General features: G+C 34.9%; 2 protein-coding genes across 6 annotated transcripts in view; one reads left to right on the top strand and one right to left on the bottom strand.

Annotated features, from left to right (window-relative positions):
* Positions 1-7,907, top strand: part of LOC127873620 (apical junction molecule-like) — a 176,048-nt gene extending 168,141 nt beyond the window's left edge. For all 5 annotated transcript variants that reach the window (XM_052417497.1, XM_052417501.1, XM_052417496.1 and 2 more), the window contains one exon: positions 3,401-7,907. In XM_052417497.1, the coding sequence (XP_052273457.1) occupies positions 3,401-3,568 (168 nt within the window). In that variant the 3' untranslated portion in view covers positions 3,569-7,907. The remainder of the gene's footprint in view (positions 1-3,400) is intronic.
* Positions 7,908-8,795: 888 nt separating this feature from the next.
* Positions 8,796-26,121, bottom strand: part of LOC127873622 (histone deacetylase 3-like) — a 58,078-nt gene continuing 40,752 nt past the window's right edge. The window contains exons 8-14 of the mRNA XM_052417505.1: positions 25,710-25,790; positions 20,829-20,902; positions 19,078-19,142; positions 16,662-16,810; positions 14,894-14,973; positions 12,859-13,019; positions 8,796-9,449 (exon numbers count right to left, since the gene is read on the bottom strand). Coding sequence (XP_052273465.1) covers positions 9,374-9,449; positions 12,859-13,019; positions 14,894-14,973; positions 16,662-16,810; positions 19,078-19,142; positions 20,829-20,902; positions 25,710-25,790 — 686 coding nt within the window. The 3' untranslated portion in view covers positions 8,796-9,373. The remainder of the gene's footprint in view (positions 9,450-12,858; positions 13,020-14,893; positions 14,974-16,661; positions 16,811-19,077; positions 19,143-20,828; positions 20,903-25,709; positions 25,791-26,121) is intronic.

Genomic DNA, 26,121 nt, shown 5'->3' with positions numbered 1-26,121 from the left:
AGACAAATAATATTTTGTTAATAGCCCCTTTTTACAAAAACTGGCAGTACATGTAATCAACAATTCAGTCGCGTTCTGTGTAAACTGGGTTTAATTGCACGGTTAGGTGTCATCCAAGATAAGCCTTTGCAGTCTGCACAGGCTAATCAGGTAGGACACTTTCCACTTTAATAGTATTTTTGGTTTAAAGGAAGAACTGGTTTAATCGGAAATTAAGGTATTTTTGGATTAAAGGGATCTTTTCCGGGTTTGGTAAATTGACAAAATTGAAAAAAGTTTCAGATTCGCAAATTTTCGGTTAAGTTATGATATTTGTGAGGAAACAGTATTACTGAACATTTGCCATGGTCTAGTATAGCCATTATATGCATCTTTTGACGATTTAAAAACCTAAAAATTATAAAGCGTTGCAACGCGAAACGATTGAATAATGTGGAGAGTTCAGTTGTTGTAATTTAAATTTGTGAAACTACGAAGATTGCTAATATAAAGTATAAAATACGTGACTTATGTATGCTTGGCAGGATAGCTCAGTTGGCTAATGCGTTTTACTTCAGGATTCCGGGGGTCACTGGTTCGAGCCCTGCGGCGGGCTACTTTTTTTTCCTTTTTTAAATTTTATTTTTGATATTTTACTGGAGCTTTTAAAATTTAATGTTTACATTTATCAATATAAAGCATTTAATGACAAACTTCAAAACATGCCAAAATCTGTGAAAAGGCCCCTTTAAAGGAAAAACTAGTTTAATCGGAAAGTGACGTACCAGATTAGCCCATGTCAACTGCACAGGCTTATCTGGGATGACCCTTTACACATACCCGGTATGCATTACGCCTAGTTGTACCAGCGCAAGGCTCATTGCTGTACCTGGGAAGCATATCCAATTGAAGGGATGGGAGATTGTAATTGTCATTGATTCCTAAATTAATTGAGTGTTATTATTATTACAGAATTTTTAGTAGCAATTTTTAATCCTCACATTTCAGCGGATGAGGGATTTGCATCACATGTCTCTATAGAAAGTCTTTTAAGTTGTGAATGCCTTGATGAATGTGTAGTTATGAAGAATGTAAATATTCAGCATAACAATAATGATTACTTTGGAAACAGTATAAAATTATTTCTGATATTGTAGCTTGTCAAAAGTTATCTAAATGTTTGAAAGTAACAAATTATATTCATATTAAAAACATCATTGAACCAAAGCTTGTAAATAAAATATTACGATGCAACAAATCAGTGTATTACTTTATTTGGCAGCTAATCAACATTTTATGTCATTTATTATTGTACAGTTTGCAAACAGAAAACCTTACAAAGAAAAACATTTATTAATTAGACAACATATAATTATGTTTTGATTGTAATACACTTTGCAGATATAAGGCATTGAATGAATTGGCAAATGAAAATGTTGCTGGTGGCAACATATAAGTGATTTTCTTCAAATAAAACCCGGAAACATTGCAATGGTAACATGTCTATGGTTGAATGATTATAAGCTGTTGTTGTTTTTTCAAATTCTCAAAAATTTTAATCTATTTGTTTCATAATCTTTATCTGGGTTTGTCTTCAATTCCTTTGTTTTACTATCACATCCTAAATTTCAGATCACCTATGAACCCCAAAAGTTAAATATATAATTGAAATTGTTCATGGTGTCTGCTGCACTTACTTAGAACTTATGTAGAAGTTGAAGTGTTTGTTTGCAAGGGTTTCAAATATTTGGTAGTTAAAGCATTCTGAGTTTATTTGGTCGTAGTTGTACACCGTTTCTGAAATCTTCCAAAAGCTTTGTAAAACTGAACATTAAAAAATTACACCATGTATACAATTGTAAGACTGTTGAATTAAATAATTCATGAATTAATAACTTTGTGAAACAAAAACTTTACAATGTTGGGAACATTGGAATTTGTATTTAAATTTTAGAAGAAAAATCTTTGCGTATAAAATGAAAATATGATTTTTTTTCTACGAAAGCTTCAATGTACAAAATTATGTCATAAAGACCACTTAGAACTGCATTCATTTAATTATGTGCTTAGTTTTTGAAAAACTGGGCATAATGCAATATACCAAAATGATCATCCCAGATTAGCCTGTGTAGTCTTACACAGAATTATCAAAGATGACACTTTCTGCTTTTATGGATTTTTTCTTTCAAAGAAAGTCTCTTTGTAGCAACAATCCAGTTTAGGCGGAAGGTGTCGTCCCTGATTAGCCTGTGGGGATTGCACAGGCTAATCTGAGATATCACTTTATGCACATGAATTAAGGATTGCTTTCCGAGAGAGCGAACATTTTTTTATAGAACATGACAAATGAAGTAGACAAAATTCAGCCCAGTCTGTATCATTTGTCATGATGTGTATTTTTCATAGGCTAAATTCTTTGGCTCCAAAAGTACTTCACTTTTTTTAAGTTTGGAAATAGTTTTTGTCTGGGGAAATATGGAGCACTTGTTTTGTTTTGTCATGCACAATGTGTGGTAAATGAGACATTTCAAAATCATTTACAACATGGACATTTGGGGAAGATATTTTGATGTCACTGTCAATTGAGTATAAGATATCAAAACATCTCCCCTCCCTCTCCCCTCAAATTATTTTTTTTTACATGGGTGACTTGCACGATGAATAGTTAAAGATTTATTTTGAAAAACTACTTTGATATTGATGTATTTGTATGAAATGTTTTATATCAGTTATTTTTAACAAATGTAATGTATTTAACAAGAATTTTTTGCTTTTGAAAAGGAAACAACAATTTATATAAAATACACACAAATTATTACTGTTATATAAATATTGTTTTTAGCATATTTGACATAATAATTTAACAATTGCCAAAAGTAGTTGTAAAGGTATAAGTTGACAATATATAAGGACTGAACAGGAAGTACATTCAAGTCATATATATTTACTTCATTTTCTTTGGTCTAAAAAAGAAGACAATATTGTTGAAATCTTTATATAGTACATACTTTGATGAAACGTTTCAGGCATCAGATATAAACAGAAACGAAAATCAACTAATATCTTTTAATTAATCATAGATTTATTAAATTTTGAAATTTAAATTAGCTGTGCTTGGGGAAAACTGGGCTTAATGCATAAAGTGTTGTCCCAGATTACCCAGTGCAGTCCACACAGGCTAATCAGGGACAACACTCTCAGTCCACACAGGCTAATCAGGGACAACACTCTCCGCTAGAGACTTAACTAGATTTTTGTTGAGAGATTTCCACTAAAGCAGAAATTGTGGTCCCTGATAAGCCCGAGGGTTATTCACACTATTGACACTTTATGCACATGCATTGAGCCCCGTTTTCCCACCGAGTATCTCAACACGTTCTCATGTTACTAATAATACCTGATGATACACATTATTTTACAGCTCCGAAATCAGGCAGAAACTGAACTGAGGGCCCTTAGAGCCGAACTAATGCAGAAGAAAATTAATTTGACTTTGTCTAGAAACTCCCATTTAACCACTTATGCCCCGCCAGCAGCGGACGTCAACTTTATGACGGCGCGGTCAACAGCAATCACTCCTCGCTCGTAGTGCTTGTGGGAATGGCGTCGACTTTCATAACACTAGATGTCACCATTGAATGTGTGCTTGGGTGGGGATAACACTTCTTCCATGATTAGGAAAAGATGTGGTGGTTCAAATTTTGAGTAAATTCGGCGATATGATTTTCTGTTGACAATTTTTCCATTCTAAAACAAATGATGCCTGAAAAACTATAGCACCTGCTTGTGGATGCAGGTATTGAAAGAGTGTAGCGAAAGAATGTGCAGGCCTAAGATGTGAACTGAAGTATTCGAGAAGTACTTATTCCAGCAGTCTGTATTGGATGAGCAAAACAACAGATTATGTAGTCAAGTCAAAATGTAAAATGAACAGAAATTTATGATGATCAGTTGATGGCTTAGAACTGTTCTGTGCTGAAAGAATTTAAATGATGGCAAACTTTCTTTTATTTAACTTACAGATTTTACAAATGAAGTTGATTTGCTGTTGAACTTCTTTGCCTGAATTTTTTTATGGTGCATTGGACATTAAAAAAATTCAAATTAGTAATCTAAATTTGATGGGAGTATGTTTGTAGAAGGGTAAACTGCTGGCATAGATATTATTGTGGCGGAGTTAATCATGAAAGAAGATGGCTTTGAAGACCCCCCCCCCTGTCTCGGTATGCACTTTTTTATCCTAAAAATAGATTTATTGTACTGCATTTTGAAGAATATTTTTTTAACCTGATCAGTGTGAATAAATGGGACTTACCAAGGTTAGACAAACGTATTGCCATAGATATAACAGATTTATAAAATAGCTGCAAGCAACTTTAACTGGATACCATTATCTGCAACAACTGCTATGGTGTTCACTTCAAGTGCTTGAATTGTTGAGAAGGAACTTTAAATACAAATCACGCAGTTAAAACAAATTTATATTTGCAGTGCATGGAATATTAAAACAATGAAAAATACGTCGGAATTAAAAACAACAACTTTGAAACACAAGTTTGATGGAAAAGATTAAAGCAAATCAGTATATGGTACTTTTTTAAGATGACAAATATATAATATATTACTGCTTGCAAAAGTTTTGCTCTCATTTTTCATTTGGAATTTCATCCAAAATGTTGTATAGATTTTGTTCTTCTTCATACCATGTCACATTTTACGCAAGCAAGCAAAATGAGCCACATAAAACATTAAATTTTGTTTGTTTATTCTTCTGACAATGTGTTAATGAATGTTAACTCCTTTGTATTAGTAATGTTTGCATTAGTTTGTATTTGCATGTTTCATTAATATTCATCTCTTGTAAAAAAAAAATCCAGGCTTTTTTGTTAAATCCATCCCCACAGTATTGTTGTAAATATTACCTTATCATACAAGTATTTATATTTTCTCTAGTGTTTTTATTGTTAAATATGATTGATTGTTTACTTGATGTTCAAAACTTGTTATCCTGTACCCTTTATCGCAATGTAGGATCATTAATGTTTGAGAATTGCTGATTATGGGTTTACTGAAATAGACTTGTGATTTTGTTTTCACACTTTTAACCCTTTACCACTTAGATACATATTTAAATGCATTTTTAGTCCCTTAGACAGTTAACTGTTATTAAAGACCTTTCTTACTAGATTCAAGTTTTAAAAGCTTCATTTCCAACCCTTACATACTGATGAGCAGCAAACAGCATAAAGCCTGAACAGACTCTGAGTTACTTGCAGACTGTTATGGTTTTATACTGTATGCACATAGCCACTTTCACTTTGCCTCAGAGTGGGAAAGGGTTAACAAGGGTTTCATACCCACCCAGAACTGGGATATTTATTTAGATGAAAATTAGACTGAATAAAATAAGTCAATAACTATAAAAAAAATATGCAAAGTTAATAACTTGGATAAATGTTAAAAACATTCATCATTTGTAAATTTTCTTTCTGGTCTTCTAAAAAGCATATTATTAACTTGTTAAAAATCAATATATTCTATGTTAATCTGGTCTTCTAAAAAAGCATATAATCAACTTGTTAAAAATCGATATGTTCTAGGTTAAATAATAGTTACAAAAATAATTCTTATTTTATGCTTTCTGATGGTTTATAGAGAAATATCAGTGAATTAAAACTGATAATTCGCCGTTTTAAACTGCGAAAATTATCAGTGAGGCATGAAAACACTCAGTGCACACATATTGGTTAGTATTTATACACAAACACACCAAATATTTCAGTTCAACAAATTTAACTACATGCATTACAAGTAACTGATAAAAAAATTCAAAAGGTGTCAAAAATTCTTTCAATAAAAAAACAAAAAAAAACTAAATAGGGTCCAATGACTACTGGTAGGTCCAATGAAATCTAACTTTTCGTCAAGTTCATCTTTTCTTTGTTTATTTATATTACTTCTTGTATGATTTCAAAATACTAGTCATCTATGCCAGTTATCAAAACCAGAGAAACAAATCAGATTATTACAATATTATGTCACTGGTCTGTACTTTTACCAAAGTTTGAACGAGTCATGCTATTCATTATTTTTTTGTAGCTACAGTAGGATATGTTCATGTTTATAATGCTTGTACGTTGTTGATTAATGTATGGTAAAATTCATGTGTGATGCTTATACACATGAAAATGGCTAATACTATCCTTGTGTTATACCATTACATTGTCCTTGATGAAATATTATCATGTAGATGTATTTCTCTTTTTTTGTTTCTTTTCTTAGAAAATGAGAATCTTCCCTTTATTTTAAACTAAACATTAATAATCTACTGAAATCTACAGATTATCTACATATTTATTTGCTCGCTTTAATCTTGTTTTCAACTCAATAAATACTTTGTGGCATTTGCTGAACAGTGTTTTGGACATAACACATGATTGTTACATGTATATGCTCTGTATGTCTTATATGAAAAAGACTTGCTTTACTAATAATAAATATTGTTTCACATTAAAGTTGATTTTGAGGTTTTCTGAGTCAGTGGTTATCAACGTTTTCAGGTTGTTTTTAGCATACTTTATGCCATTTAAGTACATTATACAAATCTATAGCAGACCATATCAGCACACTTGTAAGACATAATTGAGTTTGACATGGGTGCTGGTCTTTGGTATTGCAACATTTTAGAGAAATTATCACATACATGGACTTTTTTTAAAGGCATCATTAAATTATTATTTAACTGTGTCCTAGGGTTTATTTTATAATATTAAAAATATGATGCAAAAGTGCATGGTCTTTGATAAAAATAAGTGGCACTTTTGTTAGATGACAAGTAAATGTTAATGATTAAAATATTAATTTTTAAAATGAAAATATATATTACTTGTATTTGACTTAAATTGTTGCGCACTTTTCTATGCTCAAGTTGATTTCTGTGATAATGATTAGAACAATGAATTTGCATACATGTTGCATTAATAAAATCTTCTCCAAGTTTCATAATTTATTACTGTGTCATTCATTTCATATATTATTTGTTATGATCTTTTTTTTATTACTATCATTGTCATTATGATGGACAGTGTCAATCTGAACAGACTTTGGAAAAAAAACTTTTTACATATTTTTTAAGTCCTTTCATGCTAACATTTTCATGAAATGTTTTCCAAAAACTTGATAAATTTTTGGCCTTGGCAAAGGATACTTTATTTGACATTTAATATAAAATATCATATAGTTTTTTTCTACACAGTTTTTACAATTTAATATTTCAAATAGTAATACTGTAAAAAAATAGTCGTTCAAATTTTCTGTGATTATTTACTTTAAAAAAATGCTTTAAGTATTATATTTACAATATAAAGTCTGTAGTATAACTCACAAATGAAAACAGGCATAACATATAAACATAAATTTTATGTCTACTTGTTGTAATTTAACCTGCCGATGTCTTTTTCTAAAAGTAATATTTATGTATTATGTCAGACTATCGTCTGTAACTTTTACCTTTAAGTAACACAATCTATGTTCAGAATTGGAGAAACTGGTTTTACCTATACCAGATACAATGATTTCATGCTTAAGCATTATTGTTACAGTTATTGCAATGGCAATAATATACCCATACATGTTATAAATTTGGTTCATTATGAGCTAGAGAACACCGCAAGTTTGTATGCTTAGAACACAAGTGTATATTTAATAAGCAAAAAGCAAACCATTCCTAAAAAGTTTGAATTAATGTTTGACACCGTTCAGTTTTTAAAGTTGATGTATGTTTGGCTTTGAGCATGGAAACTTGTGGTGCATTGTGTGATATCTGTCTGTGATATGAAATGCTACGTTATTTACCTTTTAAGCTAGCAATATCATTGCATATTCTTTGTCATTTATTTACAATATTAAATAAAAAATAATATACTGAATTGATTTTTTTTCTTCTTTTAAACGTTTAAAATTGTCTTCACATGAAAGCTTCTCAAATACCTATACAAATTTTAAGATTGTCACAATACAATAATATATTGGCTTGCCATTTGCAGTTATATAATGGTCATTATTGTGTGCATCAATGTCATGGTCATTTTTTATTTATTATCGATAATCTGTAATCAATAAATTTACACAAATTGACTTACACATAAAGCATAATTATAATAAAGTGTTGTTCATGAGAAACCATATAATTTATACAAGTGATCTTTTAGTTGCCATTTTCTAGCCAAAGCTTGTTTTTACCTTTACCCCTTAGATTTATAATTTGACACATTTGTAGTTCCTTGGAAAGTTAAATTTAAAGAAAGACATTACTTACTTTATTTCGGTTTTAAAGGCTTCATTTCCAACCTTTAGATACTGATGAGCAGCAAACAGCATAAAACCTGAACAGACTGCAAGTTACTCGCAGGCTGTTCTGGTTGTATGATGTTTGCACATAGCCATTTTCTCTTTGCTCTCAGTGGGAAAGGGTTAAAGGACCTTTTCACAGATTTTGGAGTGTATTGAAGTTTGTCATTAAATGCATTCAATTGATAAATATAAGTTTTGGAACTAAATAGCTTCTGTAAGAAAAAGAAGAATAACATTAAAGAAAGGAAAAAAGAAATATTCAAGAGGGTTGAACCACTGACACTTGGAATAAAAGTCAAGCACTTAAATCACTTGGCCATCTGTGGCTTGAACCACTGACCCTTGGAATATAAAGTCTAGCACTTAAATCACTCGGCCGTCTGTGCTCATATAGTGAGTGGTGTATTTTATACTTTATATAAGCAATCTTCTTAATGTCAAACAATGTAATGATAACAACAGAACTCTCCAAATTATTTAATCATTTCGCATTTGTGCACTTTATAACTTTCAGGTTTTTAAATTGTCAAATGATACATATAATGAATATTTTCGATCATGACAATTTGTCTAGTCTTACTGTTTCCTTGCAAATATCATAACTACAATGGACATATGGAAATCTGAAACAATTTTTTTTTTCAATTTGTCAATTTACCAAAATGTGAAAAAATCCCTTTAAAATAGTTCCTGCGTAGTATGAAATCTTAAACACAAACTGAAGAGTTCAAGAGAAGGATGAAATCTTTTATGCAAACTGAACAGTAGTGTTAAATCTTTTCTGGGAACAGTTCCAGAGTTGTACCAAGTAATTTCCAGTTAACAGTTCCAGAGTCGTACCAAGTACTTTCCAGTTAACAGTTCAAGAGCAATATAAAAACATTTCTGGAAACATCCAGAGTAGTATAAAACCTCTTTTTGGACTCTATAAAGTTGGTCTATAATGGGCAACAATTTGTTGCAGTTGGTCTTGACTGAAGTGTGTGCTGCCTGTTTTTTACAAAGACGACCTTTTATGATCCTAATCACCCGTAAGTTGTCGTCAAACATCGAGGAACCCATCGTTTTCTTTGTCATTGTCTTTGTCACCATCATAATACTCATTATTAGCTTCAATGCTGAAAATAAAACAAAACAAAAATGAGCTGCATTCTGTGAAAACTGGTGAAATGCGTGTGCGTGATGAGTCGCCTCACATATTTCTATGCAGTCTGCACAAACTAATCAGAATTTTTGTTAAAAGGAGGTCTCTCTTTAAAGAAAATCCATTTTAAGCGGAAAGTATGGTCCCTGATTAGCCAGTGTCCACTGCACAGGCTTATCTGGGATGGCAATATACACAGATGCTATAAGCCCTATTTACCCAGAATGAGTCTCAAAACAAAACTAAAACTAGAAACCATCGGAGACGGGTGATGCTCCGCAAAGGTTTTTTTTTGTCACAATATTGCACTATATATTCAGATAAAAGGAAACGTCTTGAGGGCACAGTAGTTGGGGGGGACAATAAATTTTTTATAGAAAATTTCAAAGGGCCATAACTCTGTGAAAAATCATCCGACCAGAACCCGCTGATAATATGCACATCTCTTCTTGGTAGTGAAGCTTCCCATAAAGTTTCATTGAATTCCGGTCATTAGTTGCTGAGAAATAGCCCGGACAAAAATTGTGCACGAACGGACGCACACACGGACAGACGAAGCGGCGACTATATGCTCATCCAAAATAAATTTTTGGGGAGCATAATGACACAGAAAAGTCATCAGTATTTATTATATTTCGCCAAAATAGGCTTTTTAATAATATGTATGAATAAATTATATTTGTGTTATGTTACTCAACATAATAATTGCATTCTGAAATCAAAACGCTAACAAACAAGAAATAAACCAGCCATTTTTTAATGCTCCCATTGTATAATGAATGTGAAACCATACCCACAAGGCATGTTAGTGACAACTGATGTTTAGCATCATATAGTACCTTAACATTTCTCTGGCATATTGCTTTTGCAATATCTTTCAAGTTCATATCAATGTTTATCTGTTACACGTTACATCAATTCAGGCCATTTGCATTTTAGTAGCCAATCAAACATTGAAACAGTGTTCAGTTTTGCAGAGTGTGTTCAACACAGCAAACTTTATGTAACAATCAGAAATTCAGACAGCAAATAATTACAAACAAGAGGGCCTCAAAGGCCCAAAGTCGCTCACCTGAGATAACAAGATATTATTGGGACAAATTATGACCAATTTTCATGAGGATAGGAAAATAAATGTGGCCTCTAGAGTGTTAACAAGGTTTTACTATAGCCATATAAGGAAAAATGCCCTGCCACCTGGCAGCCATGTTTTTCAACCAACCGGCATCATTTTTGAACTCGTCCAAGATATTATCGGGATGAATCTTCTGACCAAGTTTCATGAAGATCAGACAGTAAATGTGGCCTCTAGAGTGTTAACAAGATTTTACTATAGCCATATAAGGAAAATTGCCCCGCCCCTTGGAAGCAATGTTTTTCAAGCAAACATAATTATTTTCAATCTAATCCAAGATATCATTGATAACAATCTTCTGACCAAATTTCATGAAGACTGGACAATAAATGTGGCCTCTAGAGTGTTAACAAGGTTTTACTATAGCCATATATAGCCATATAAGGAAAAATGCCCCGCCCCCTGGTGGCCATGTTTTTAAAGCAACCAAAACCATTTTCAAACTCATCCAAAATATCATTGGGACAAATCTTCTGACCAAGTTTCATGATGATGGGAAAATAAATGTGACCTCTAGAGTGTTAACAAGGTTTTACTATAGCCATATGGAGAAATGCCCCGCCCCTGTGGTGGCCATGTTTTTAGACCAACCGGCATCATTTTTGAACTCATCCAAGATATTATTGGGATGAATCTTCTGACCGAGTTTCATGAAGATCAGACTATAAATGTGGCCTCTAGAGTGTTTACAAGATTTTACTATAGCCATATAAGGAAAAATGCCCGGCCCCTTGGCAGCCATGTTTTTCAATCAAACGTAACCATTTTTTAACTCATCCAAGATATCATTGGGACAAATCTTCTGAGCAAGTTTCATGAACATCGGAAAATAAATGTGGCCTCTAGAGTGTTAACAAGGTTTTTCTATAGCCATATAAGGAAAAATGCCCCGCCCCCTGGCGGCCATGTTTTTCAACCAACCAGCATCATTTTCGAACTCTTCCAAGATATCTTTGGGATGAATCTTCTGACCAAGTTTCAAGAAGATCAGACAATAAATATGGCCTCTAGAGTGTAAACAAGATTTTACTATAGCCATATATAGCCATATAGGGAAAAATGCCCCGCCCCTTGGCAGCCATGTTTTTCAAGCAAACGCTTCCATTTTCGAACTCATCCAAGATATCAATGCACAATGCACAACGCACAGCGGACGACGGACAAAAGGCGATCACAAAAGCTCACCATGAGCACGTTGGGCTCAGATGAGCTAAAAACAACAACAAATAATAATAAAGTATCGCATCAACAACTTTTTACTACCTCAACAAAAACATGACTAGTTAAGAATTTATTAAAGGTTCATTCTCGTAACTATGAGTTGTTGAAAGATACATTTTGAGAATCAAACAGTTTGCATAGGAACACCATGATGACCCTAAGCCGCTCATCTGAGTTTAAATTCAACCAATTGTTGAAGACTAGACTTGGTGATATAGTTTTTAACCCAACTTTCTCAGATTCATTAACAGCCTTGATTTGACAAGATAAACATTCTGAACAAGTTTCATGAAGATTAATCCTTTGAATGCTGGGAAATTTGTCTTCTGCTAAAATGTCGTCTGCTGAATTTGTAAAATTAGCATTTTCTTTGATTTTTTTCAAAGAATACTATCAGAATAGCAAACAGTTTGGATCCTGATGAGACGCCACGTTCTGTGGCGTCTCATCTGGATCCAAACTGTTTGCAAAGGCCTTCAAAATTCGGTTCCCGCACTGAGAGGGTTAAGTAACAACATATTTTGGGACACAGGTAACCGATATTCACATTAGAATTATCATTCTGCCCAAATGTGGAACAAAAATGTGATAAGGTAAAAATGTTTTAATAAAAATAGATTTGGTAACCTTGTTTTGAGGCAGGTGACTGAGATTTGAACTAAGTCAAGATATAACAAAGTGTCATACAGATTAAGTCATAAATCTAGAATGGTAACAGTTTTTTTCCCTAAGATTTGACCTTGTGACCCAATTAGTTTTAGGCAAGCAAAACAGATTCAAACTTGGGTAAGAAATTGTCATGATAAACATTTTGACCAAGTTTTATCAATATTGAGTCATAAATTAGGAATCTACAGTGCTTAATATGTTCTTCTCAGATTTGACAATCTGACCTATTTTGGCATGCACATGACCCAGATTTCAAATAACTCTAGATATTATTATTAAGATGCTTGAAAAACAGAACTAGACAAATCTTTTGGGACATTCAACTTGTTCAAGCAATTCTATCAACAAGACTCCATACTGTTTGTCCTGCTCTGCCTGGCCATAGCGCACATCAGGGTCAGGCTCAGCGACCACATCAAGGGAAAGCAGGTCAGGAGGCGTGTCCTGCATCTCCACACTGGGGGCAGCCGCACACTGTTTGAGGTTCTCGTGCACCATCTGACGGATGTTCTCCAGGTACTGATGGACGAAAATGTGGAAGAAGAGAAATTTTTAATGTAAATGAAGATGACTATTTTTTTTGAATTGCTAATGGATGGCAAAATGATTTACAACACAAAACAGAGAATGTCACAAATTTAAGAAATACTTTTCTTCTTAGCATTGTGTACCACTGAATATACATTCGATTTTTGCTATAGGGATATTGGGCTAAATGCATGAGCGTAAAGTGACAACACTTTGAGTCGTGTTCTGAGAAAACTTGGTATAATGCATGTGTGTAAAGTGTTGTCCCAGATCAGTCTGTGCAGTCCGCACAGAACCACACTTTCCGCCTTAATTGGATTTTTGCTAAGAAGAGAAGTGGACTGCACTTTACGCACATGCATTATGTGAACTGCACTTTACGCACATTCATTATGTGGACTGCACTTTACGCAAATGCATTATGCCCAGTTTTCTCCGAACGCAGCTCCTTTTGGCCTCAACTGTACTTTCATTTACAAGAGACTTATTATAATGAAAATAGCCATACAAGTTGATAGTATGTTGGATTGCACAGGCAAATCTGGGGCGCTACTTTACCCACACGCATTAAGCTATAAGCCTAACTCTTGGAAAACAGAGTTTAATACATGTATGATGTGTGTAATGGGTTGTCCCAAATGAGATTGTGCAGTCAACACAGGCTACCAGGGACGACATTTTCAGCCTAAAATAGATTTTCACTAATAAGGTTTCATTAAAATGAATAAGAGCTGTCACCATAGGATGACTTATGCCCCCAATTAACGCTTGGTAGAAGTTATTAGCTTTTTTCGAATCCTAAACGCAGATTTTGAACCTAAATGAGGACCCTAAGTTCAAGGTCAAGGACACAGGGGTCAAAATGTGTGTGCGTATGGAAAGGCCTTGTCCATATACACATGCATGCCAAATATGAAATTGCTATCTGAAGCAACATAGAAGTTATGAGCATTTTCGAAATCTAAACGCAAAGTGTGACGGACAGACAGACGGACAGTCCAATCACTATATGCCCTCCTTCGGGGGCATAAAAATGTCTTAGAATATCAAAATAAATCAGAAAGCCACATAAACTAGAGAGCGGACACCATGCTAAATCCTTGAAATGCACTAAGTGACCCCGTGACCTAGTTTTTAATCCGGCATGACCCATATTCGAACTTGACCTAGATATTGTCTTGATACAACTTCTGACCATGTTTAGTAATGATCAGATGAAAACTACTTCAATTAGAGAGTGGACACCATGCTAAATCCTTGAAATGCACTAAGTGACCTGTCACATAGACCTAGTTTTTGACCCGGCATGACCCATATTCGAACTTGACCTAGATGTCATATACCAAGTTTCATCAACCAGTCTTCGGCACTTTGTTAGTTATCCAGGCCCAGTTTTGCGTATAGACACACAAAATGACAGACCAGGGTGTAACCTATAGTCCCCACGTTTGAAACCGGTAATGCACTTATTAAGCATGTACTGAGGGTGGAAATAAATTAAACCTTTACCACTTAGATACGTATTTTGATGCATTTGTAGTCCCTTAGAAAGTTGAATGTAATTAAAGACCTTTCCTACTAGATTCTAGTTTTAAAGGCTTCATTACCGACCCTTAGATACTGATGAGCAGCAAACAGCATAAAACCTGACCAGACTGCAAGTTACTTGCAGGCTGTTAGGGTTTTATGCTGTTTACACATAGCCATTTTTACTTTACTTCTAAGTGGGAAAGGGTTAACAGGAATTTGGTGAGGTTAAATTTGATTAAAACACAGTACACATCTTCAAATATAGCTTGTGTTGGAGAAGGTATTGTGACTATAGCGCCATGGCAAACACTGAAAGTTGAGACCTATGACCACACCTGTTTTGTGTTGAGATTCTCCTGTTTTGTTGAGATGTCTGGATGAAGGAGGAAGTCAGGTGCAAAATACTCTAGGTACTCTGAAAAGATAAGCACAAGTAAAGGACAAAACCTGGCCTTAACATTTGGTCTGAGAAACAATATACATGACATAAAAGTAAATAATCGACAAGAACAATGCACTATCAACTACAGTTACACTCTTGGTGCTAAATTCCAAATTAAGCATAAATATATTACAGTATTTCAGTATTAAGGTAGCAAACTCCACTCTACTGCTGCAGCCTTGCATCATAAAAGTTCACACTTATCTTAACCCATTTATGCCTAGCGTCTAGAAAAAAAGCCTTTGCAAACAGCGTAGACCCAGATGAGACACCATATGATGCGGCGTCTCATCAGGATCTGCGCTGTTTGCTTAAAGGAATTTCTGTAAGAAATATTCTTAATATAGAAATAAATGTACAAGACATCCGTAATTTTGGAAATAAATTGATTCAATTTAGAAGGATGGGAGAGTCCACTAGGCATAAATGGATTAAAACAAGGGCTGTTTGTAAAACATGCATGCCCCCCATATGGGCTGTAAGTTGTAGTGGCAGCCATTGTGTGAATACGATTTTTGTCACAGTGACCTTGACCTTTGACCTAGTGACCTGAAAATCAATAGGGGTCATCTGCCAGTCGTGATCAATGTACCTATTAAGTTTCATGATCCTAGACTAAAGCGTTCTTGAGTTATCATCCGGAAACCATTTTACTATTTCAAGTCACTGTGACCTTGACCTTTGATCTAGTGACCTGAAAATCAATAGGGGTCATCTGCCAGTCATTATCAATGTACAGATGAAGTTTCATGATCCTAGGCGTTAGCATTCTTGAGTTATCATCCTGAAACCATTTTACTGTTTTGAGTCACTGTGACCTTGACCTTTGACCTAGTGACCTGAAATTCAATAGGGGTCAACTGCCAGTCATGATCAATGTACCTATAAAGTTTCATGATCCTAGGCGTAAGCATTCTTGAGTTATCATCCGGAAACCGTTTTACTGTTTCGAGTCACTGTAACCTTGACCTTTGACCTAGTGAACTGAAAATCAATAGGGGTCATCAGCTGGTCATTATCAATGTACCTGTGAAGTTTCATGATCCTAGGCGTAAGCGTTCTTGAGTTATCATCCGGAAATCATTCGGTGGACGGACCGATCGACGGACAGACGGACAGACATGTGCAAAACAATATACCCCCTCTTCTTCGAAGGGGGGCATAAAAAGCATAACATTTGCTAAATCAGACAAAGTAGTGTAAACTCATTGATATTCATCAAAGTGAAAATTTGAGGGTTTTTTTAATTGTGAATGCGTAAATTCGTGGAATATGGATTTCAGAATAAAAAGAATTTGTTGTGTTAGTAGATTCTGTTAACCCATAAAAATCGAGGAAAACACCAATTCTATATCCCTCCACCTTTGGAGGGGAATAATTAATAACCCACAAATAGTATTGATATTACAGTATATTTGCATTCAAAATCAAATAGCTTTTTACACAGGTTGCATTCAAGTTCAAACGTAAATGTACTGATCATTGTACAGTATATCATTAATGACCATTGTACGGTATATCATTACTGACTGTTGTACAGTATATCCTTAGTGACCATCATACAGTATAGGGTTACTTACCATTGAACAGAATAGCGTTACTTGCCATTTTATGGTATATCGTTATTGACCGTTGTACAATATATCATTGCTGATACTGACCATTGTAGGGTATATCGTTGCTGATGTCTTCATTGAGTATGACGGAGGTCTCGTACGTCCAGCATCTCGCCACGTTCCTCTTGGTGTACCCTCCCCCTCCCAGCACCAGCAGGGGCAGGCCATAGTCCTTGACCACCTTCACACACTCCCTGCACAGGAAAACAGAGCTTAATGCGTGTACATAAAGTCACAAGTGTCCTCCCTGATTCAGGGAACACATATTATGTATTAAGGGAATTTGTTGTTTCTTGCAAGTCTGTTCTAAACAAAAATTAAGTTTAGGCGGATTAAGATACAAAATGATCTCCCACTTACATATTTAACAAGTGTTCCGCGGTTGGAGACATATGCCTCTCCAAACAGGGCTTTTAACATCACCCCAATTTCAATAGGGGTCGTCTACTGTCCAAGGCCAATGCGCATGTGAAGTATATAGCAAATCAGTCCATTCGTTGATGAGTTATTGATAGGAAACTATATTCACACTTATTGTGCCAGTGACCATGATCTTTGACTTTGTGACCTCAATTTCAATAGTGGTCATCTACTGTCCAAGGCCAATGCACATGTTAAGTATCAAGTCAATCAGTCCATTCGTTGATGAGATATAGATCAGAAACAATTTTCACACTTATTGTGACAGTGACCTTGACCTTTGACACCAATTTTACTAGGGATCATCTACTGTCCAAGGCCATGCAATGCGCATGAGAAGTATCAAGCCAATCGGTCAATTCGTTGATGTGTTATTGATCAGAAACGCTTTTCCCAATTATTGTGCCAGTGACCATGACCTTTGACATAGTGACCCCAATTTCAATAGGGGTCATCTACTGTCCAAGGCCAATGCACATGAGCTTTGTGAATCAGTTGACGAGTTGTTGATCAAAAACAACTTCACACTGAGGGTGTAACAGTAACCATGACCTTTGACCTTGTGACCTCAATTTCAATAGAGGTCATCTACTGTCCAAGGCCAATGCACATGTTAAGTATCAAGCCAATCAGTCCATTCGTTGATGAGTTATAGATCAGAAACAATTTTCACACTTATTGTGACAGTGACCTTGACCTTTGACCCCAATTTTACTAGGGATCATCTACTGTCGAAGGCAATGCAATGCGCATGAGAAGTATCAAGCCAATCGGTTGATTCTTTGATCGTTTATTGATCAGAAACGCTTTTCCCACTTATTGTGCCAGTGACCATGACCTCTGACATAGTGACCCCAATTTCAATAGGGTTCATCTACTGTATAACGCCAATGCACATGTGAAATATCAAGCCAATTGGTGAATCAAGTGACGAGTTATTGATCCGAAATGATTGTACTCTTAATGTGTATCAGTGACCTTGACCTTTGACCTAGTAACCCCAATTTCAATAAGTGTCATCTACTGTCCAAGACCAATGCACATGTGAAGTATCAAGCTAAAAGGGCAATTAGTTGATAAGTTATTGATCTGAAACAATTCTCCCACTTAAGTGTGATAGTGACCTTGACCTTTTACCACATGACCCCAATTTCAATAGGGGTCATCTACAATCCAAGGCCAATTCACGCGTGAAGTATCAAGCCAAATGGTCAATTCGTTACGAGTTATTGATCGGAAACTATTTTCACAATAAGTATGATAGTGACCTTGACCTTTGACCTAGTGACCCAATTCAACAGGGGTCATCTACTGTCCAAGGAAAATGCACATGTGAAGTATCAAGCCAATCGGTCAGTTGGTTGATGAGTTATTGATCGGAAACGAACTGATCTGCCGTCATTCAGACAGGTCTACCAACAGGTCTACTGACAGACAGCCTGTTATTGATCGGAAATTATTTTCAAAATAAGTATGATAGTGACCTTGACCTTTGACCTAGTGACCCAATTTCAACAGGGGTCATCTACTGTCCAAGGAAAATGCACATGTGAAGTATCAAGCCAATCGGTCAGTTCGTTGATGAGTTATTGATCGGAAACGAACTGATCTGCCGTCATTCAGACAGGTCTACCAACAGGTCTACTGACAGACAGCCAGCAAAACAATACCCCCTTTCTTCTTCAAAGAGGGGCATAATAATTTATCACGTGAAACAAATGCATGAATATTACTAAGTATGGACACAATTTAAGTGTGTTATTACTTCAAGGAATTAATAAATATCAAGATAATTTGGAAAAAAAAAAAACACAATCAATAAATATAACTCAAACATATTAGGTCCGATTTTATCTCTTGAACAGGACAACATGACTCTTCAATAGGGTTGTGATTTAGTAGTTCTCAACCGTGCTTAATAGATTCAAAGTTTAATCAGTACAAACATACTGTTCTTCACTCATTCAAATCGAGAAATGACAACCTATTTTAATGAGAATTGTATGTCAATTACTAAACCACTACCACTACTATACCATACCCATGTCCCTTGATGCTGAGGTTGAAGCAGCCCAGGCGGTCACTACCCAAGGAGTCAGCACCACACTGTTAACACAAAAATGAGCCCCGATATGGGAAAATGGAGTTTAATGCATGTGCATTAAGTGCCGTCCCGTATTTGCCTGTGCAGTCCACACAGGCTAATCAGGGACAACAGTTTCCGCATTAACTTGATTTTTTGTAAGAAGAGACATTCTTTGAAAGAAAAATACTATAAATGCGGAAAGTGTAGTACCCTGATTAGCCTGTGCAGACAGCACCGATTTATCTGGGTTGACACTTTATGCACATATACATTAAGCACCGCACTGCATTTTTGCTAAGAAGAGACTTTCTTTAAACAAAAAATATCATAAAAGCGGAAAGTGTTATCCCTGATTAGCCTGTGCGAACTGCACAGGCTAATCTGGGATGACACTTTATGCACATGCATTTAAATCCTCTTTTCACAGAGCACGGCTCAAAAGGTCGAGTGAAAATGAAGTAATAATACATTGATAAGTAGTGTGCATACTATCTAACATTATATATGACAAGTGGTATGAAAACAAGAAATAATTGCATGTTTACAAAGTATTTATGGGACAGGGTGGCAGTCAGCTATTATGCTTGTAATATTAAAGGCAAAGAATTTGAATATCTTATGGATAATTATGCTTATAATAATAGAAAAAAATGTGCAATGATTTTACAAATGACATCACAATCACAATGTTACAATCATATATGTATTTATCACATCTGTAAAAACTTACAGAAATATTTTAGTTGTGTAAAATAAATGTGGGCAAACGATTATCTAACAACTAAAATATGTATCATTGTGCTAATTTTATTAGCATATACAAAACACAAATATTTTATATCATTACATACATTTGATCTATTACATTATATACATACAATATAATAAACAGTTAAATAATGGGTTGGTGAACACGGTCCCTGGAGTAACCGGAGTGATCCATTGATACCAATTACATTGTGAATTTTCTATGTTATCAGGTTCCAATTATCTTTTTATTATTTTGAGCATGAAAATATGGACTTTAATAACTTGTATCTACTGGTTCAGTTTTTCTGTGAGTGGCTCATCGCTTTTGCTTATCCTACACAGAGATGTAAGAGGCGAACTAAAGCCGAGCACAACCAGCATTACAATACATAATTAAGTCGCGTTCTGAGAAAACTGGGCTTAATGCATGTGCGTAAAGTGTCATCCCAGATAAGCCTGTGCAGTCCACATAGGCTAATCAGGGACAACACTTTCCGCCTAAACTTGATTTTAGGTAAGGAGGGACTTCCTTGAAACTAAAAATACCATAAAAGCGGAAAGTGTCGTCCCTGATTAGCCTGTGCAAACTGCACAGGCTACTCTGGAACTACACTTTTCGCCCATGCTTTAAGCCCAGTTTTCTCAGAACCCGACTCAATAATTCAAGTGACAATTGCTGAGACGCTATTCTTTTGGACATTTAATGCTTTGGATTATTTGTTGAAATGTAAATGCAAACACTAAGCTACTTCTTGCTTGTGTAGGCTAATTTTTGCTTTTGTAATGACCTATATATTTAAGATAAAAATTATTGACTTAAAAAAATTATAATACATATAAGATTAACACAATTATTTCTGTTGCTTTCAAGCCAAGTTACATGTTAAGGCCTTGTAGACAAAAAAAGGGGGTTGGTATGAAATTGATCACAAATTGGTAAATAAAAAGTCTGATACCTGAAGCACTACCACTGTAGGTCGGTAGAATTCAATGACTTGCTGTATAACAGGCTTGAACACACTCATGTATGCTGAAAACAAAAGGACCGTGTAAATATTTCCACAATTTCTACAATGCTCACCTGAGAAACCGTACCTCAGTAAATCATTGTTTTAAGGCTACTTTAAAGGACAAGGGCATAATTTTAATATTTCTTGCTAAATATGTTTAAGTATATATTAAGTTTGCCGTGGCGTAATGGATATGGTGTCGGCCTAGCGATCCGGAGGTCACAGGTTCGATCCCCACTCGAGATGTCTAGATCTTTCCCAAGGACACCAAGTACTGGTTATAGGCCCAGAAAACGGACTTGAAAGTGTTTCTATAAGCCTGGGGCTTTTGACGCAATCAAGATAAAATAAATATGTTTAAACTAAATAAGTCTAAACAAGAGATTGCCAAGGAATATTTTTGTCCCCTACCGGTGAAACTCCACCATTGTCAGTAAAAAAAAATATTTGTAAAAATATTTGTTGCCATCGCAACCAGAATTCTTGACATAGGAACAAAATGAAATGACGTGCAAAATCTCCATATTGCCATCTATCTATATTTCAAGTTTCATGAAAAATTATGAATAACTTTGTTAGTTATCGCAGGATCCAGAAAAGTGTGACGGACAGACAGACAGGCAGACTGACAGACGGAGCGCAAACCATAAGTCCCCTCCAGTTTCATCGGTAGGGGACAGGTAGGGGACAATAAAATGTTTCAGACAACCATATACAGGATCCCTGATAGAGGCATAATCTGAACAAACTTAGTTGCGGACCACAATACCATTTTACATAAGATGTAAGAAACCTCTTGTCCGTGTGGTTTTAGAAGAGATTTTTGAAGTTGCTTTATACATATAAGAAAAGCAATTTACCTCCCAGTAGCATGATTTGAACACACTTGGTAACTGACCACTATGATGTTGTAGCGTTATTTGAACACACTTGGTAACTGACCACTATGATGTTATAGCATGATTTGAACACACTTGGTAAGTGGCCACTATGAAGTCATAGCATGATTCAAACACACTTGCTAACTGACCACTATGATGTTATGGCATGATTTGAACACACTTGCTAACTGACCACTATGATGTTATGGCATGATTTGAACCCACTTGCTAACTGACCACTATGATGTTATGGCATGATTTGAACACACTTGCTAACTGACCACTATCATGTTATGGCATGATTTTAAAACACTTGCTAACTGACCACTATGATGTTATGGCATGATTTGAACACACTTGCTAACTGACCACTATGATGTTTTGGCATGATTTGAACACACTTGGTAACTGACCACTAGGATGTTATGGCATGATTTGAACACACTTGGTAACTGACCACTATGATGTTATGGCATGATTTGAACACACTTGCTAACTGACCACTATGATGTCATGTCTTGATTTGAACACACTTGCTAAATGACCACTATGATGTTATGGCATGATTTGAACACACTTGCTAACTGACCACTATGATGTTATGGCATGATTTGAACACACTTGCTAACTGACCACTATGATGTTATGGCATGATTTGAACACACTTGGTAACTGACCACTATGATGTTATGGCATGATTTGAACACACTTAGTAAGTCGCCACTATGATGTCATAGCATGATTTGAACACACTTGCTAACTGACCATTATGATGTTATGGCATGATTTGAACACACTTGCTAACTGACCACTATGATGTTATGGCATGATTTGAACACACTTGGTAACTTACCACTTTGATGTTATATAAACATCAAACATCTAGGTCTTGTTGTGCAGGGAAGATTTTTAAGTCTTCACTTAATACATGCAAGGAAAGAGTAGGGCTAATTGTGCCTAAATGAAATGATATGAACAAACTTAATTGATGTCCACAATATGTTATGAACCAAATATTAACCTTTTGACTCACTCAGTTTTAGAGATTTTTTAAGTTTTCATTTTAAAGACCCCTCTTATTATCCCATCATGTAATAAATAAATAAACCATATAAACCATTAGAGCTATATTCATAGGGTACCACACAAGGCTCCTTTTGTGAAAATTTGTTAAATGCTTCCAGCGTTTCTGAAGGAGAGGTTGTTTGAAGAAAAAAAAAGATTGTGCTCAGACTTACAAACAAGAGCTGTCAGAAGACAGCACGCTCTACTATTCGAGTGCTTGACAGTATATCGTAAGCCATCATGCGGAAATTGTTCATATTCAATAAGGTCAAGGTAATATAGTCATATTCTATTAAAAGTGGAAGAGGACCATAATTGAAACATATTGATCGCTTATGTTTTGAAGAAGTTGTACTTTATAGACGATTCTGAGTTCAGGTATACTTTCCACAATCTATTGAACATTTGTAAAGACATAAAACAAACTAGTAAGATTTTATTTCAAGTTTGATAGCATAAGCAATAGCTTGGGTGGGATGGTTGAACGATCCTTCAAAAATAAAATAAATATTTTTTTATTTTTTTTGCCATGTTTAAAAAAAAATAAATATTTGTGTGTGTGGGGGGGGGAGGGAATGGAGAGGGGGGTATAATGTGGGGGTGTGGTCATTTATTAGATTATCTTTCAAAAATAAGAAAAACAAGTGATGTGTTTGTGAAACACTATGACCCATCCCCAAATATTTGACTGTGAAGGATGACCTTGACCTTTCACCACTCAAAATGTGCAGCTCCATCAGATACACATGCATGCCAAATATCCAGTTGCTATCTTCAATATTGCAAAAGTTATGACCAAGGTTAAAGGTTTGGGACACACACAATGACAGACAGACAGACAGGCCAAAAACAATATACCCCCTCTTCTTGGAAAGGCGGCATAAAAACAGGGAAAACAATTTTTTTTTTTTTTTTTTTTGTGGGTGTGGGGTGGAATTCTGAGGTGGGGCGTGGGGCATGGTTTGGGTTGAGTCCATTGTTGCATGTGAGGTAAGTGTTGTTTTGTCACAGTATGAATCAAATCTGATCATAAATAAAGAAGTTATAGCATTTTTAGCAAAATTTATTAATTTGATCTTGAGAGCCAAGGTCATTCAAAGGTCAAGGTCAAATTCAACTTGCAAGGCACAGTAACCTCATAATAATAAGAAAGTATTTTAAGTTTGAAAGCAATAGCCTTGATACTTAAGAAGTAAAGTGGATCTAAACACAAAATTTAACAAAATATTTAAAGTTACTAAGTAAAAAAAGGGCCATAATTCCGTCAAAATGCCAACCAGAGTTATTTAACTTTTCCTGAACAGTCCCCTTATGATAGTTAGCGAGTGTTCCAATTCTGAAAGCAAAAGCTATGATACTTTAGGAGTTAAGTGGACCAAAACACTAAACTTTACCAAATTTTCAATTTTCTAAATATATAAGGGGCCATAATTCAGTCAAAATGTCAGTCAGAGTTACATAACTTTGTCTGCACAGTCCTCTAATTACAGTAAGTAAGTGTTGCAAGTATGAAAGCAATAGCTTTGATACTTTAGGAATAAAGTGGACCTAAACACAAAACTTAACCAAATTTTTAATTTTCTAAGTATAAAAAGGGAACATAATTCTTACAAAATGCTTGATACAGTTGTCTGCTCTTCTTTAAAGATTGAAGTCATGTTAGAAAGAAGTTTGCAAAATATGAAAGCAATATGTCAAGGGACATAGAAAATATTTAAGGTGGTAAGCAAACTTTAACATAGAATTATCAATAATATGCATATTCTTAGTGAAAAAAGGGCCATAATTCTTATAAAATGCTTGATTAAGTTGTCTGCTCTTGTTTAAAGATTGGGGTCATGTTGGTCAAGAAGTATGCAAAATATAAAAGCAATATGTCAAGGGACATAGAAAATATTTGAGGTGGTACGCAAATTTTAACATAAGATTTATCAATAATATGCATTTCTAAGTGGAAAAAGGGCCATAATTGTTACAAAATGCTTGATAGAGTTGCTTGCTCGTGTTTTAAGGTTGGGGTCATGTTTGTAATGAAGTATGCAAAATATTAAAGCAATATGTCAAGGGACATAGAAAATATTGGAGGTGGTACGCAAACTTTAACATAGAATTATCAATTATATGCATATTCTTAGTGAAAAAAGGGCCATAATTCTTACAAAATGCTTGATACAGTTGTCTGCTCTTGTTTATAGATTGAGGTCATGTTGGTAAAGAAGTATGCAAAATATAAAAGCAATATGTCAAGGGACATAAAAAATATTTGAGGTGGTATGCAAACTTTAACATTCCAACGCTCACGCCGACGCCGGGGTGAGTAGGATAGCTCCACTATAAATATTTCATATATAATAGTAAAGCTAAAAATGCAGCACAAAAACACAATACATGTCTTGCTGTTGTGAATTCTTAAGAACTTAATATTAAAATATATAATCATGTATCAAATATACATTATATAATTTATCTACTGACATCGGATTGGTGTTTTTCTTTGATAATTTACTGACAAATTTTAAAGTTATTTTTTACCAAGTAAATGTTTAAACATCTTATGCTGTTAGCGTATTTCATTTCTTTTGTTAAAATTTATTGGTTGTATCAGGGTTTTTTTCATTCTTTAGCAAGGGCCTTATATAGGCCCCTTCCCCCAAGAGAAAGGCCCCTTTCCCTAGACAATCTCTTTAAATGAAGCAATTTTAACCAAATTTCAAGCTTACTTTGGGAAATTTCTTTCCCTTTCTCCAGTTTGTTCATATTATTTTCCAGGCTGCACAGGCTAATCTGGAACGACACTTTACGCATAGGCATTAAGCCCAGTTTTCCAAGATTCAGCTCTTATGAACCCTTTATGGGTAATTTCTCTCTCTCCTTCACTTACTGGCATCATCCATTCCCTCTCTCAGCGGGACGTTGAGCGAATAGTAGCGTCCACATTCTGCCCCTATCTCAAACATGTCACCTGAAAACACGCAATTGAACAGAATATAAGTTACCAAAGATATAATAGAGAAAATATGGAGGAAATTCGTTGAATTGCCTATAATATCAATTTTTAATTCATGAGTGATTATAGAAAATAATATTTTCACGAGTGGCGCAGCCAGGAGTGAATATATATATTTTTTCTATATCACAAGGGAATTTAAAACGATATTTTACCAAAACCAACAAATTTTCTTTTTATTTTATGCTTACAAATGGTTATTTTTGTATTTCTGCCATTACATACAATGATATTCCCAGTTTGGCGCCCCCTTATGTCATTACATGCATGTTCCATTGAAGCTAAT

The sequence above is a fragment of the Dreissena polymorpha genome, chromosome 3 (genome assembly GCF_020536995.1).
Source record: "Dreissena polymorpha isolate Duluth1 chromosome 3, UMN_Dpol_1.0, whole genome shotgun sequence".
Classification (NCBI taxonomy): domain Eukaryota; kingdom Metazoa; phylum Mollusca; class Bivalvia; order Myida; family Dreissenidae; genus Dreissena; species Dreissena polymorpha.
The sequence above is the reverse complement of the archived record's forward strand: the minus strand, read 5'-3'. Positions and strand labels throughout refer to the sequence as shown.